Raw genomic sequence first — 13408 nt, forward strand, 5'->3', positions numbered from 1 at the left:
AAACTGATATGGCCTCTGTGTTCACATTTCACTTGGCACTGCATAGCACTCAAGCCCATACTTACAACCAGGGCCAGCCCAGCCTATAAGCAGACTAAGCAGCTGCTTAGGGCCCCGGGGCCAGCAGAGGGCCCCAAAGAGCCCATACATTTATACTATGTATAATGCATACATTTATGTTTACAGCAGCCTAAATATCCCTCTAAAACAATTACATTTGTTCTATATTTGTTCTATCTATAGAGGAAAAATATCTACTGCTGCTACATTTGTTTATGAGCCGGGCAGAGGTGAGGGCAGCTATGTGTTTACACTATCCTTTATAATTTACATTATAAAGGACACTTTATAATGTAAATTTAAGCCCACTGTCACCAACTGGAACACATTAAAATCCACCAGAAACAAAGGAAAAATGTCTATTATTAAAAAAAATCTTGACTCTTATGTTTGTGTTCTGTTCTTGTGACTGTGGTAGTCAGTCTGATGTTGGTCATATAAATACAAATATAATTCGTCAAGGTGATGAGAGCAGAGTCATAATGTGTCAAATGTGAATCACTAATAGCTGAGCCAGGATACATCTGCTGTCAGGGGCCCCAGTGACAAATTCAGCTTAGAGCCCCCTGAAAACCAGGGCCGGCCCTGTTTATAACCTGCAACGAAACCTAGAGCTTCATATTTTTCAAACCTTACACGTCGTCTTATTGCAGTAGTTAGCTGCCCTAGATTTCTCAATCTCTATTCTACAGACAGAATTTTAAACAGTTTCCATAAATAGATAACGCAGTAGTGCCAACAACAACTAGGGCTGCGAGATTAACCAAAATCGCAAATTCAATTGATGCAATGAGCCAATCACAGAGGCTGCCATTTTTGAAGAACCATAATTATTCGCAAACAAAATATTCTTATTCTGCATACAAATAGGCAACACTGTAGTTTTGATCTGTACAAACATGTGCTAAATGCAGTGAACGTAACAAAGTAAAAGTAGTAAAGTGCTGTACTGAAGTATACATTTTAGATATATGCAGTTTACTTAAGTCTATTTTAATCTGGATGCTTTTTACTTTTACTTTACTACATTTGAGAGCAGGTATCTGTACCTTCTACTCCACTACATTTTTGAACAGGACTGAAAAGTTAAAGTATTTTTCATTATTGGTTGAGACCTGCTGAAAAGTCTGAGGATTTATTTTTAACAAGTTCATAATTTGAGCAAACAAAAACAGCTAGGATTGATAAAAAATTTTCTGTTGACAAAATTCAGCACAAATCTTTATTAAAATCACTATATTTGAAGATGTATTAGCTCTCAAAGCCTGAGAAAAGTACTTTTACTTTTTACTCTTTAAGTACATTTTAAAATATGTACTTCAATATTTTTACTTGCTGTGCCTGTTCTTCATGCAACAGAACAGAAATGGATAGATACTTTTACTTTTTTTGCTCCAGTATCTGTACTTTTACTTAACTTTTAAAATGGAGTACTTCTTCCACCACTGTCTAAATGTGATTATTGTATTTGTCAGTTCTTCTAGGCTTGTTTAAAATTTTAACAACCCTTTTATCAAAACATAAATTTAATCGTGACTTGTGAGAAAAATTGCAATCAGATATTTTTAAAAAAAACGCTCAGCTCTTCCAAGAACTGTAAGCAATCTGTCGACATTTCACAAATGGCATTATGCAAGACGATCAAGACAAAGCATTAAAAAAAAAAATCGTCATAAACCAGCTTTAACGCTATAAATAGGACAACCGTGGCAGTGCTGCAGCTCTGAGGCAGGTCAACGCCTCCAGAGGCTGTCGTTATTAATTAAGCAACGAAAAAGGCAGGTCTATGTAGCACAAGCTTCAGATGAGACAACGATATTGAGCAGGACATTTAACGTGCAAGTAACCGGTCTGACTGCTCACTTCACACTAAAACATAGTCAACAGGATTATATTTAAGGATTTTATGAAACTAGAAAAACAAGGCAAGTTTTTTAGTAATTATCACAATAAAAAGGTGAGATAGACACCCATTACCTTGAAACTATGTTAACATGGGCCAAAACATATCTAAATTACTCAATCTTAATAGTTAAGATTAGACTGATCAAATACATAACACCATTTTATTACATGAAAATTTAAACTGCAAATACCTTCCGTGCGTGTATAATGTTCATGTTTAGAGGTATTCTGAGTCACTGTCACCCAAATAAGGCACTATCTAATTTTATTTTCCGTATTTGGTACTTTTCTTCAACTTTTTTCCACAAACTGACACTTAATTATGTAAAACTATGACAAATAATTACCACTACTATCCAAGCAAACCAAGTAATTATAAAAGACATGAAAACCTGTCATTTGGACTTTAAAAAGGAGAAAGATGAGTCTGAGGATGTAAAAATAGAAACAAATTACAGAAAAGAGATGCAAAATAGGGGCAAGATTTAAAAAAGTGCATTTCTAAATTAGGATTATAAAAGGCGGTGTTGAATGAAACAGGTCAGCACGTCGTCTTAAGTCAGGGTGTGAACGGCCCGTCCATTCATTCATTAAGTGTAGTAACTGTTGTCAAGGTGAGTTTCACTTTCAGAGTTGCAAGAGGATTAGCTTAAAATAGCCCCATGCAGCTTCTCCTCATAAACAACATACAGACAGAAGCAGTGCAGCAGGTTCACAGGAAGTATAGTGTCAGTATTTTTTCTTTTCTAATTTTGTAAGGCTTTATGAATTAAGAGTTTGAGTCAAGTACTAAACAAAGCTGTAATATATCTAAAAGAAGAAATATGGTGCTTGTTTGTGCTATATAGGTATAATTTATGACACCCCTGGATCATTATGTTATAATTAGCAAATTTTAAATTGCAATATTCATCTAATATGATGTAATAAAAGAAACAAGTCCGCTGGGTTAGAAAACTGAGGTGCCCAATGGGAGCTGACGTTGCTGTAAAGATAATCACAAAAAAAGAGACATGTAGCTGTCAGCACCTCCGATGTGATAGCTGCACATCACACTAGCAAGCTGTTAATTAAAAAAATAAAATAAAAAAGTGTACCAAAATGAATGCGTATCACAGATTAAGAGAATTACATTGGAGAACAAAGTACAGTAAGTACACAGTGGGCATATGGTGGTATGATCTGCAGTATGGCATCTTGAAAATAAGGAATTAACGTTGCTCAAACATGCACAAATCACTCCAAATACAACTATAATATGGTTAAAAGCTCTAAAAAGAAGTCAATTTTGCAGAATAGGTCTGCTTTAAACAACTATGTACTTTTTCCTATTTAGAAGAATTGATGAATACCTTACACCTCAGACTGTCAAAGATTGGGTCTTTTGATCGAAAAGTCAAGGGCCAATCCTCTGTCAGTAAAAGCATGTACTTCATAGAGTTCAGACTTTAAAGGAAAATATTTGACAACTTTTATGATAAATTGCCATGATTAAGTCTGTACTGTTTAAATCAGGCATGCCTAAACTGTGGCCCGGGTGCCAAATCTGGCCCTCAGACCAATTTTTCTCGGCCCTCAAGATTCCAGGTGAATTGGGCCTTATTACCTTAAACAGTACTTTTTACTGTACATTTCTGAAAATCTACTTTAACAAGCCCATATCAAATATTTACTGTGTCCCATTGAGGATGTAAGCATGAATAAAGGTCTAGTGGTTCAGTCTAACTTGTAATAATAACACAGATTTGAAGTATTCACTGTATTGGCGACCAGTCTATGGCCCTCAATCGGCCCTCAGCTTTGTCTATGTTTTTATATGTGGCCCTTAATGAGAAAAGTTTGGACACTGCTGGTTTAGGTTTAACACAATTACTTTTTAAAACAAAATAAAATTACATTGAAAACTGAGATTGAGCAACATAAAAATAAGACGCAATCTACTTTTATCTAAATTGAAGTATTAATGCATTTACAATCGATACTCTGATCTGATCATGCGGGTACTACAACACATCTTGACAGCAGGTAAAATTAAAAAAAATAAAAAATAAATAAATCTTTGTTCAGGCCAAAGCTTAGTTTGCTCAAAATTCGATGCCTAAAAACATCATTAACATTGTGCAAAGCAGTATCAACATTAGCCATAATTAGCAGTGTAATCCTGTATACTGATGTAGTACAAATCACATTATCTTTTACACACAACGTCAGTGTGCTTTGCCGACCGATAAATCCATGCCGGGCAGTGATTCAAAGCAAACATTGAGTTAGCCTTCGCAATAGACAGGCTGCTTAAGGTGATCAGTGCATTTGCTACGGCACAGATTTTTAATTAGGTGAAACGTCGAAGCCAATGCTGTGGGATCAATAAAATTAACAGAGATGCTTCAAAAGACTCTGTACTTTTCCTAATCAATAAGTACAGTGAGTGCCCTGGGACATCTCAGAAGGTACAACACAAATGATCACAAGAACACATCTATAGAACATCTGCTTTACAAGAATATATGTTTATTCAGCATAAGGTCGACCATGTTCCAATTATGTTTGAGTCATTTTCCCTATATTATATTGAAAGAATAATAATCTGATTTAAACTGAAAAAACTGCCCATTCTTGTTGTTATGTCACCAAATCAAATGACAAAAATCTGCCCCAAAATTAAATAATAAATATATAAAAATTTGATTAAAAAAAACCCCAAAACATCAATTATTTATGTTGCTGACATCTATAATAGAGAGGCAAAATTTTGGGGGGAAAACAACACATTTTTCTCGCATTTTTCACGCTTGCAATAATGATTAGATTTGTGATATATGTTTATAAAGTGAGATTCTGTTCCAGCATTAACATTTAAGACTGAAATATGAGCTGATAAAAAAATTCAAGAATCCCATGAATATAAGAATATGAGAACATTTTTGAAGAGGACATTCTATTACATAAATGCAAATTGTTATTTCGATTCGGTTTATTTCTATCCTATGAATATGACTTCTGTATTGATAACTGCTCAAAAGAGTATTGAGGTTCTATACAAGTTTTGGCATCAATTACCATCCGATTTTCAACATTTTCCACACCCCTAAGCCATACACCGTGCAGATGCTGATTGAATATGGACGGTTTGTTTTTCAGTTAATCCCATGAGTGCGTGCCACGTGGGAGCAGATAATCCACAAACGCAGATGTCCTGTCACAAACGTGAGGGACGATCTACTCTCAGTGATGTAACAGCGGAGGCGGCAAACACAACATATTCAAGTCAAGATCTGTCTCCTGTCCCGTGTCAATAATGGTTTGGTGTGGCTAGAAACAAACACAAGAGGCTTAAGCAGGGCTGTAGGCGTTTGGGCGATTAATCAGCCGATGGTGTTTTAGTAGGCCTGTCATAATGCATAATAAATGGCAGAATTAGTTTATGGGGGGGTTAGATTTTATCGTGGGTGCCGTTTTTTTGTACTAGTGGAGAACTTTTTGTATTTTGTTGTAATTTTCTGAAGATTTGAGCTATATAGGGTCGAATAAATAACTTCTATGACTCATTAAGTGTTTAACGATACTGTATTTATACTTTATATGTATACTTTTTGGGGAAAATCCTGCTTCAGGGTGATCGCATCAGTGGCATAATGGCATTTAATATTGTCGTTTAAAATTCAAAGTTCAAAATGTGTTATTGTGACAGACCTGTGCGTTGGTCGGCTAAAATTTGTATTCGATGACTCATTTTTGTTTAGGAGTTATATGGGACAACAGTTGAAAAAAGGAAAAGTGAGTGAGTTAGATGGGGTTTTTTTGCATTTATATATAACAAGGCAGATTATGTCACGTCAAGTCATGATTCACGAGGTTAATCTGTTTTTATATAAATACATACTTAGTCCTTCTTCTGCATGAATAGCTGTTTTTGTATGAACTCTGGCGCAGGTGTAGTCTTGTGAGTGCAGTTTGAGTTTTGAGAGTTTTTGCCATGCTCCTTTTTAGTCAACTAATCAAATTACTTTAGAGAACTACAGCCCTAGAGCTACTACACTAACGCCAACCGTCTTTATGCATCTGTGCTTGACAATAAGTGAGCTTCCTGCGGTCACGTGCTGCCTCTCCGGTTACATAAGAGCATTTAGGATTTCCATTGTCAGGACAAGTACAGTGATAATCTGTTACATACTTCAACAGATTTGTTTCTCCAGGTCCCTGATATGAAGCACTGTTTGGAATATTATATGGTTATTACATTTCAGTTAAAATGCAATTTCTAAATACAATTCACACCAAAACTGTCACGATACTAAAATGTATTAGTATATTAGTCTATGTGGTTTTATACTTGTATTGAAACTTTCCTGAATAGCTTTAGAATGAACTTAAGCTGTTTCAGAACAAGTTTTAGTATGGATTAATATCTGATCTCTCTCTGAATTAAAGTGAGGAAAACAGTAAAACACAAAAACTCCCCGATACTAGTTTTTCATTAATAGTGTTAATACAATAGATTTATCCATGGTTATAAAAACTGCAAATAAAACCTAGAGACCACTACTTCAATGAGCCTGCACCTGCATGGTCAAATACACAAGGATCAATGTGATTTATTCACTAATAAAAAACATTATTGTAAAAATGTGCACAACACTTCACTAATAAAAATATTCACCTATCCTTTTTAGGCCAAGCATCTGGATGAGGTTTACAACAGCCACATTTTATATGAGTTTTTCTCATTACTTGGAGCTGATCTCATTCACACCTTTGAAATAACTTCACCTAATCCAACTTTAGTAACCCCATGAACTTCAATGGGGCTTCTACAATGACGTATTTCAATTTACTTAAAGAGGTGTATTGTACTTCTATGGTGTATTAACTGCGAACATGTTACCATTTATTGTTTTAAAAATGCTATATTCACCAAAAACAATGGATTAACATGTTTTATAAGTTTCAGTTTTGTATGTGATACTCCCTTTGCTCTCCATGCTAAGTCACTCTCTCTTCAGAGCGCTATCAAAACACAATCAGCCTGCATCCTGCTATTGAAACTACTGCACATCGCATCAGGTTTGTCCAGTTGTAATGAACAGTGTTGTGTCATGGTTTTATATATTAATGAAAAATGGCCATGTGGGAGCATGGATGGTGTAGGCTTGTGGACGGAGCTTTGTACAGCTTTGTACTGCTAACTGTAATGAGGGTTCAATTAGTGCCCGGAGAGATCGCTAGATTACTCAAACATGCATGGATGACATCTAAAACCTCTTCAGGCATGTTTTTGACGAGGGAACAACATTACAACATGGTATTGAGCTAAAAAAAAAAAAATCCATTCTGCATAATAATCCAATTTAATAGGCAAGGTACATGATTTTTTTAACATCTTAAAATTGTGAAAAACAGAACTAGTTTATTTTAAAATGTTTGCAGTGGTTCAGACTTATTCCTCACTTTCCTAAAACATTCTAATCAGAGGTCAGAGCAGAGTTTTTACATCAGGATAATGCAAATGAGCGCACCATTAAAATACTTTATAATCTGCAATGGGGCAAGACAAACTGTATTTTTTTTTTTATTGATCATCCTGCTCACTTCTGCCGTAAATGCAACTAAACAGCACTTTTTTTATGGTGGCACTTCCAGTTAAGCAGAAATCCCATTTGTTCCCACAGCGACCTCCAGAATAAAGTGAATATGAAAAACAAAAATCCTACAGCAACTCCTTTAACAGTATCTAAGCCGTGACTAAGTACGTGGTGTGATCCAGCTGGGTTCAAGGCAGAGCTTCGTTAGCTGCAGCCGAGAAAGAACCACAGGGGAGGTGGTGATGCCAGTGAAGCTGGATTACTGCTCCCCGGGGTTTTGTTCTGGGGCTGTATGAAGCTTCTCTATTTAACAGCAACATCAGCTTCCTCTCTGCTGGGAACCAAAGTCTTATCAGCGAGAAGCAGAGGAGGATGGGAACAATCGGCCCCTGGTGTTGGGGATCATTGAATCATTTAGTGTTGTCATGATACTCATATTTCACACTTAATTTCGATACTCAGCACTGATTCTGATACTACGATTTAGTGATAAAAATGACACTCTTTTGTATAAATAGTGTTGTTTTTTTTCCGAAGTATCGATACCTGCTCAAATGAGTTTCTAGTTTCGATACTAGTATTTGAGAACACAAACAGTCTGACCTTTGGCGTTGGGAATTCATTGCATCATTAGTGACAAGTATTGATAGACATGTAAATGAAAGTCTGATCTGTGGGGAGTGAATCAATACTGGATCAATATCATTAAAGTGTACACACATGCACGGTCACCACTGGTTGCGTAATTAAAGTGGATTTCAATCAGTTACTACGGCTACGCTCAGGACTTCTCAGCAAGAAGCCAAACCACACAGCCTGTAAACCTGTACGGAATATCTCAAATTAAACAATAGGTATTATGCAAAATCACTTTTTTTTAAAGATTTCTACCATGTTATAATGTTGTTCCCTCATCAAAAACATGTCTGAAGAAGTTTTAGATGTCATCCATGCATGCTTGAGGATTTTAGTGATCTCGCTCAGACCCTATGTGAACCGTAAGATTCTGTGTAATGCTCAGCCCACGAGTCGACGTCACCCATGCTCCAACACGACAATTCTTCATAAATATACAAAAACATTATACAAAACTGCACACAGCAACTTGACAAATCTGATACGATGTGCAGTAGTTTCATTAGTGGGATGTATGCTGAATGCTGAGTGTGTTGTGATGGCAGTTAATACCCCATAGAAGTAAAACACCTGCTCTTTAAACAAGTGTCACGATAACACAGAAATACTGCGATAAACGATAACATTGAACTGACTTATTCAACCCTCTATACTTCAAATCTTATCATATTACAACAAAAGTCAAACAAACCTCACCAGTCTTATAAAGAAAATGTGGACATGACACTGTGCACTTAAATATACTGTTCCAGCTTTCATATATTAAAGTGCAATCCTTCCTCATCTCAACTATAATAAAAGCCTTTTTCTCTGACCCCTGGCAACAAGTCTGTTTATATCTGAAAGATTCCCCTCACTTTGGATCGGGGCTGCCCTCTCATTAGTCTAATGCTGTATTTGGCAAGGGCTGTCAAACCTTGTTGTGGAGCTGGCTGGACACCTCCACTCTCCAATGGCTCAAAAATCACTCTCTCTGTCACACTTTGGTGAATAAACTCACACTCGCATCTTCAAATATTGTAAATGAAAGCAGGTCAAGAGGAGCCATGCTGGTACGGTCCTGCAAAAGTCTTAGCACTAGCTCTGGAGACATCAATGTCAATACTACAACTTAAACTTAAAGAGGGGTGTTTTACTCCTATGTGGTATTAACTGTAACACATAACATATTTACCATCACCATTTTACCTCTTATTGTTTTGAAAATTCGATATTCAGTGAAAACAACGTATGAACATGTTTTGCATCATGTTTTTGTATATTTATAGAGAATTGTCGTGTGGGAGCATGGGTGACGTCGGCTTGTGGGCGGAGCTTTGGACAGAATCTTACAGCTAACCACAAGGAGGGTTCAAATAGGGCCTGGGAGAGATCACCAAATTACTCAAACATGCATGGATGACATATAAAGCCACATAAGGCATGTTTTTGATGACGGAACATTATACCATGGTACATTTTTTTTAGCCAATTTCCCCTCTTTAAGAACATTAGTAAAGTATAATATAGTCTATAAATGTGTATGTCACTATTGTCATGTGTTGACAAATATAGAGCAATGTTACTGTACTCTATTATTTTTTATAGAAAAAACAATATGACTTTAGTCTTCTTAAGCTCGTATTTGGTTTGGTCCAATCATAAATCATAAATAAAGACAATTGAATATTTTGGTTAGGGTTGCACAAGATATATCACAATACAAATTTGAGTTTTTGCAGTTTTCAAATCACTAAGGCTGCGATTATTTACATAATGCAATGTTCTCTGCAAAGAACCAAATATTTTGTCTTTTTATGTATTTTAGACCTCAGCAAACATGTTCTGAAATGCTTGGGATGCTTAGATTTGTTCATCAGTTCATATTTCAGTCTTCTCCATAGACTTTATATATAAATGGACATAGCTAACCTGCTAGCCACCACGTTCCAAACAGGAAGTGAACATGGGCGTGTTTCTGGCTCCAACGACTCTTTATAAACTGGGATTCAGTGCACATTGTAAATATAAATCACAAAATCACAATACAATATTAAAAAAATAAATCACAGTAGTATTTTTTTATCCATAATCGTCCAGCCCTAATTTTGGTTATAAATATGAACTTAAGTGTTGTGTCATTGTATTATTCAAAATACATTTATGCTTTTTCATATTGAGCTGACATAACGGAGCACCAAACTGCCCAACGCCAATATAATGTAGGGTTGTACGCCTTTAGTCGAAAAAATCGATCTATAATGTCTTAGACTAATCATTATATTTAACTTATAAAGACTTACATGGGACAGCAGCAGAAAGAAGTTAGTGAGAGAGTGAGTGAGCTGAAGATTTGACAGATTAAAGAGTTTAATCCATCCTGATATAAATACAATACACTGTTAACTCCCGTGCAGGTGTCGTCTTGTGAGTGCAGTTTGGGTCAGATACACAGAGATACGTAATAGTTTCGAGAGCTTTTACCACGCCCCCTTTTTGGTCAACTAATCGATCAGCAGGGAATGTCTTAAGTCAACCAAGAGGTTCTTCATTGACAGCCCGAACATAATGATGGCACTGGTGGCCTGTATCCACGTGGAGGCATCATTGTAGTCGATAAATGAATGCAATGGGCACACGCTCTCCATTTTCTCCTAAAGCTTCACATGTGGTTAGCATTAGCCTCGGGTCATTAAACCTGAACGGCTTTTTCTATTGTCTGAAGTGTGTTTATGTCGAGACAAAAGTAGGGGACAAACAATAGAGCCAAACCATCTGGTGAGCTGGTGCACAGTGCAAACATATAAACTGGGCAGGTTGGATAGCTCCACTCTACAGATGGTCCACATTTAAACTGAATAGAGTCAGAAAGTCAGATACTAATCAATATGAAAACTAGATACTAATTTGAGCAGGTATCGATGTTAAAGAAGTCACATTTACAGGACAGAATTTAACATTTCCTGAATAGCTTTAGAATGATCTTGACCATATACACCCAGAGGACTGAGAGACCACATGGGAATATAAAATAAAGTACTATTATTTAATGTTGAAAATGACATTCTATGGTCTAAATAAATAGTATCAGAATGTGTATTGAGTAGATACAGAGTCTATTCCTTACTATTAAAATTGAGTTTGAAATTTTTGTATTCTGACAACACTAATATAGAAATAAATACAATCGAGTTATTTATAGTTTTAATATTGTATAAGTCTACAGCCACTGACCTGATTTTAGCTTATGTCACTTCAGGCCTGGGGGCACTAAAGGATACTAAAGATTATCATAATGTGGAGTTTCAAAAGCAGCAGTAGGCTCATCTTAACCCAAATACAGAGGTTTCATAGTCCTATTTTCCTATGGTTATGAATGTTATGTCAACCAGCAACAATTTATCCAAAAATCTCATTTAAAAGCACACTGTGTAACCCGTCTGGTACAGTGTCTGCCACCTGCTTGTCCCTGTGTAGAGGTTAGAGCTTTGCCTAGAATGGTCCGCAGTATGGCAGCATTTGACTCTAGATGCCACAAGGTCAAGTTAAAGACAAGTCAGATCTGTGGAGAGTCAACCTCGCTCACAACGAGAATGCATGATATTTAAACCAGTTTTTAATGAAATAAATGTCATTGGTACTCTCATTTCCATTAGTAACTTGACACTAAAACTCATTATATAACACCAAAAATCTCCCTCATCTGTATTAAATATTATCAGCCAATAGAATGTTGAGATGTCATCTGAATCCCAGCAATACATATGTATGTTTAATGCCATTCTGTGGAACATTCCAGGCAAAGCAATAATATCTCCATGGAGACAAGCAGATGGTGGACCCTACATGAGAGTTTACGCAGTGCACAAATAAAACAAACTAAAGAGACACATCAGCAAGACATTAGGCGGACTCTAGGCCGTCGTAGAGACAACACCACCAGTGCAGCAAAGTAGAGAGTTTAAAAAGGCCAATATTACTTTATTTTCTATGTTTTAATGTGGCTTCCTCATCAAAAACAAAATATACTTGTTGCGTTTTGTGTCATTCACACATGTTTTAACACTCAAACCCTGCATATTTAGGCTGAGTTCATCTCTTAAACAGAAAACACTCTGCTCCACCTTGTGATGTCACCATGTGGTGATACAGGAAGTGCTCCATTGTGTTTTTAAACTCCATACACCTTCACTAGAATCATCTGGATCATTTCAAACCTGGATTTGTCATCTCTACTAAACCGTTTCATGACATAAAGTGGAAAGGAGCATTGTAAGCTTTGGAGATGTGGACAGACTAATAATAAAGTGCGTGAATGAAACAAAACACAACTCCAGGGTTGTTTTTGATGAGGAAACATTATAACATGTCTTAAAGAATGCATTTTGTGTAATATAGGACCTTTAACACGTCTACACCAGTCCACACACTTGTTGCCAACATGATCCCCCTCAAACTCAAAGAAAAGTTGAAGGTAGGACCAGACCAGACCAGTGGAGTGATCCAGCAGCAGGGCGGTGTCCTCACGCCCTGTCCCCGGCCGCCGTGTGCAGCAGGACGGCCACATGGTCCAAGCCACGCCGCTGAAACGCTCCAACACCACAGCGTCCAGAGGAGCCTTTAAACCCTCAAAGCATCAACAACAAACACGTGTACAGCGCAAACACGACAGGAGTGTGAGTAATCCCACCTTTGACACGGTCATACGGGGCGAGTTTGTGCAGGTGCGTCTTCAGTTTCACCAGGAGGAGTTGAGTTGATGGAGGTCTGGCGGAGCGGCGCGCACGGCTCAAGTTAGGACAGCCCCAGACGCATGGTACAAAGTGCTGACGGCGCCCCGCTTCACCTTGAGAGTCCAACAGGAAGAAAACAAAGTACCAGCCGCCGCCGCCGCCACCACCACAGGGAAGAAGAAGAAGAAGAAGGGAGGGAGGACCCGCGGAGGAAAACACCACCAGCCCGGGAAGAAGGGCGTGCGCGCGGGCGGGGGGATGATGAAGAGAGATGGAGCAGGATGCGACGAAGAGGCGAGGGCGGGGCCAGCCTGTCCTACATGGCCCAGTCAGGTCAGAATGCGTGGGTTATCCTCGAGGAAAATGACAAAATAATAAGATCTTTTATTTCTAAAGATCTTATATTACGCAAAATTGGCTCTTGGGAGATTTAAGACATGTTAGAATGTTGTTTCCTTCTCAAAAACAAACCTGAAGTTGTGTTTTGTTTCATTCACATATGTTTGAGTAACT

The 13408-nt window shown here is 37.3% G+C and overlaps 1 protein-coding gene across 1 annotated transcript in view; it reads right to left on the reverse strand.

The window, feature by feature from the left end:
- The window catches only part of coro2aa (coronin 2Aa), a 51468-nt gene extending 38345 nt beyond the window's left edge, over positions 1-13123 (reverse strand). Inside the window, exon 1 of the mRNA XM_055225544.1 lies at positions 12853-13123. Coding sequence (XP_055081519.1) covers positions 12853-12867 — 15 coding nt within the window. The 5' untranslated portion in view covers positions 12868-13123. The remainder of the gene's footprint in view (positions 1-12852) is intronic.
- Positions 13124-13408: the final 285 nt, after the last annotated feature.

This window comes from Periophthalmus magnuspinnatus, chromosome 1 (genome assembly GCF_009829125.3).
Source record: "Periophthalmus magnuspinnatus isolate fPerMag1 chromosome 1, fPerMag1.2.pri, whole genome shotgun sequence".
NCBI lineage: Eukaryota > Metazoa > Chordata > Actinopteri > Gobiiformes > Gobiidae > Periophthalmus > Periophthalmus magnuspinnatus.